The sequence below is a fragment of the Thalia democratica genome, chromosome 2, assembly GCF_965202585.1.
Source record: "Thalia democratica chromosome 2, ktThaDemo2.hap1.1, whole genome shotgun sequence".
In the NCBI taxonomy this organism is placed as follows: domain Eukaryota; kingdom Metazoa; phylum Chordata; class Thaliacea; order Salpida; family Salpidae; genus Thalia; species Thalia democratica.
The window spans coordinates 82,098,199-82,100,378 of record NC_139166.1 but is presented as its reverse complement, the minus strand read 5'-3'; the positions used below and the strand labels follow the sequence as shown (position 1 = coordinate 82,100,378).

The window sequence follows — 2,180 nt, the reverse complement described above, 5'->3', positions numbered from 1 at the left end:
AAACATTAACAATAGGATTGTTGACATTGAATGTCCTGGAGAGAGTTGTGAACATCTTGTATACTCAGAAACTATTAAAGATACCTCAGCAGAGGAAACACTCAAATCAAAGTTCTTGCGGTTGTTAGGTCAGTCGTACGTGGACAAAAACAAAAACACTGTTTGGTGTCCCGTAACCGACTGTAATACAATAATAAGGTGTAAAGAGTTTTACAACAACTACAACGTAGAATACTCCAAGGGACACAAAAGCTGGTTCAACTGCCAAGGGGCTTGGCACGACCCCTTGGATTGCAATATGCTTAAACAGTGGCTGAAGAAGTTCGAAGTCACATAAAACGGTGACTGGCTTTCGAAAAACACTAAAGCGTGCCCAAATTGTCACGCTGAAAATTGAAAAGAACGGAGGATGCACCAAGATGACTCGTTTCAAGTGCAAGTACGAGATGTGCTGGGTATGCATGACAGAATGGGCAGGACCGCACTACGATTGCAAGCAAAAGGCAGAAGATAACAACGTTCAGGAAAGTAGGAAAGTAACTAAACGCTACATGGGTTACCACAAGTTCTACCGCAGACACAAGACAAGCCTTGAAACTGAAAGCTAAACTGACATAGAGAGTGTTTATGAAAGTTACCAAACGCTGCAACAGTTGGAAAAAGGTATAAAAAACAAAAAGAAAAACCGCGTACATTGAAAAACGATACTGAAGAAGATGGTGTAAAAGAAGTTACCACGGCCAATGATAAACTTGCAGACATCTACAAAAGAAACACCATAAAGAAAGCGTGTGAAGTGTTGAGTGAATGCCGTAAAACTCTCATGTACTCTTACGTGTTCGCCTACTACCTTAAGGATAACACAGCTAACAAAGAGATATTCCAACTCAACCAAGGATATTTGGAGGCTGAAGTTGAAAGGCTGAGCGCTATTTTGAAATTGGAGGTTCACAAACTGAACAATGATTACTTTAGGGATTTGAAGTCTACAATGAAGTTTTGAGAGAATCATTCAAAGCAATTGGTTTATTACGTCAAGGAGCATAAAGCTAAAAACACGTGGCAGTATATAAATGTTTAAGGTATTTAATTTGCAACTGTTTTCGTAACTTGTTTCACTGAAATAAAGAAATTTTATGAATCTGAAGCCTTATTTTACTACTTGTATATTTTTAGTAATTAAAATATTTTAAATATGCTTTATTGTGTAAAACATTGCTTAAAATTTTTTAAATTAAAAAACTACTTTTTTTAGTTATTGTGTAAAATATTTTTGTAGCATAGAAATTTTCATAATAATTTTGAACCATTCTTTTTGTTTAAAAAACTGAACTGTAAAATTGTTAATAAATAGAAAATTTAGCTTACGTAGATCTTATTTTAAGCTAAAAGCCACTTTTTATTTTTTGCAAAATCTTAAATATTTTTTAAGATGTATTGAAATTAATGAAAATAACTATGTTTTTACTTTATTTAAGCTATATCTAAAAAAAAAATTAATGTTCTGCAAAAAGAAAAAAAAGTTGTAGATACTAGTGGGACTTACGTATATATGATTTTTTATATATGACAAATATGCTTTACTTTTTTTGTTGTGACCATTTTAATTTTTTATAGGAATTCGAATTGTCGGAATTGGAATTGTTCGAAATTGAATAGTCGTGCAACCACTCAAACTAATTCTATTTCATTAACATTGTGAGCATTATCTTTTGATACAACTGATATTAAACAAACATAAAAACGACAACAAAAAACTACAAGTTAAAAACAGGTAATTTCAAAATTATGTACAAATTTTTGCTTTCCGTACAGTCGATGCATACATGGCTTCTTTTGTAGACTGAATTTTTGCATTTCAAGTAAAGTTTAGGGTTGTAACTATTTGTCACTTCTACCTGAAAAAAAAAAATTAAAAACTAAAATTTTAACTATACTTATTTAATGAAATTTGTTAGATATAACTATTAAATTTTAAGGCTTTAAGCAGAAATAGTAATATAGTTTAGAGTTTGTCTACCTTTCAACTAAAAAAGTATTCCTGATTGACCAAAAACCAGTTTATAATTTTTAAGCTTGTTTAAATTAGATAATATAATTATGTTAGCAAAAAACTAAACATCAAATTGATATAGCTTAAATTAATCTAACATCAATTTACTCTACAAATATTCAATTGA

The 2,180-nt window shown here is 31.0% G+C and overlaps 1 protein-coding gene across 1 annotated transcript; it reads left to right on the top strand.

Annotated features, from left to right (window-relative positions):
- Positions 1-419: 419 nt before the first annotated feature.
- On the top strand, positions 420-1,003 carry LOC145829033 (E3 ubiquitin-protein ligase ariadne-1-like). The gene is made up of 2 exons (XM_082936773.1): positions 420-528; positions 654-1,003. Exons 1-2 carry the CDS (start codon positions 420-422, stop codon positions 1,001-1,003), a joined length of 459 nt encoding a protein of 152 aa, XP_082792899.1.
- Positions 1,004-2,180: the final 1,177 nt, after the last annotated feature.

Excerpts from the sequence above, each read along its gene's own strand:
- LOC145829033 (XM_082936773.1), top strand. The coding sequence starts at position 420 with ATGACTCGTTTCAAGTGCAAGTACGAGATGTGCTGGGTATGCATGACA. Across the intron at positions 529-653 it reads AGATAACAACGTTCAGGAAA|TTGGAAAAAGGTATAAAAAA; the intron begins GTAGGAAAGTAA and ends ACGCTGCAACAG.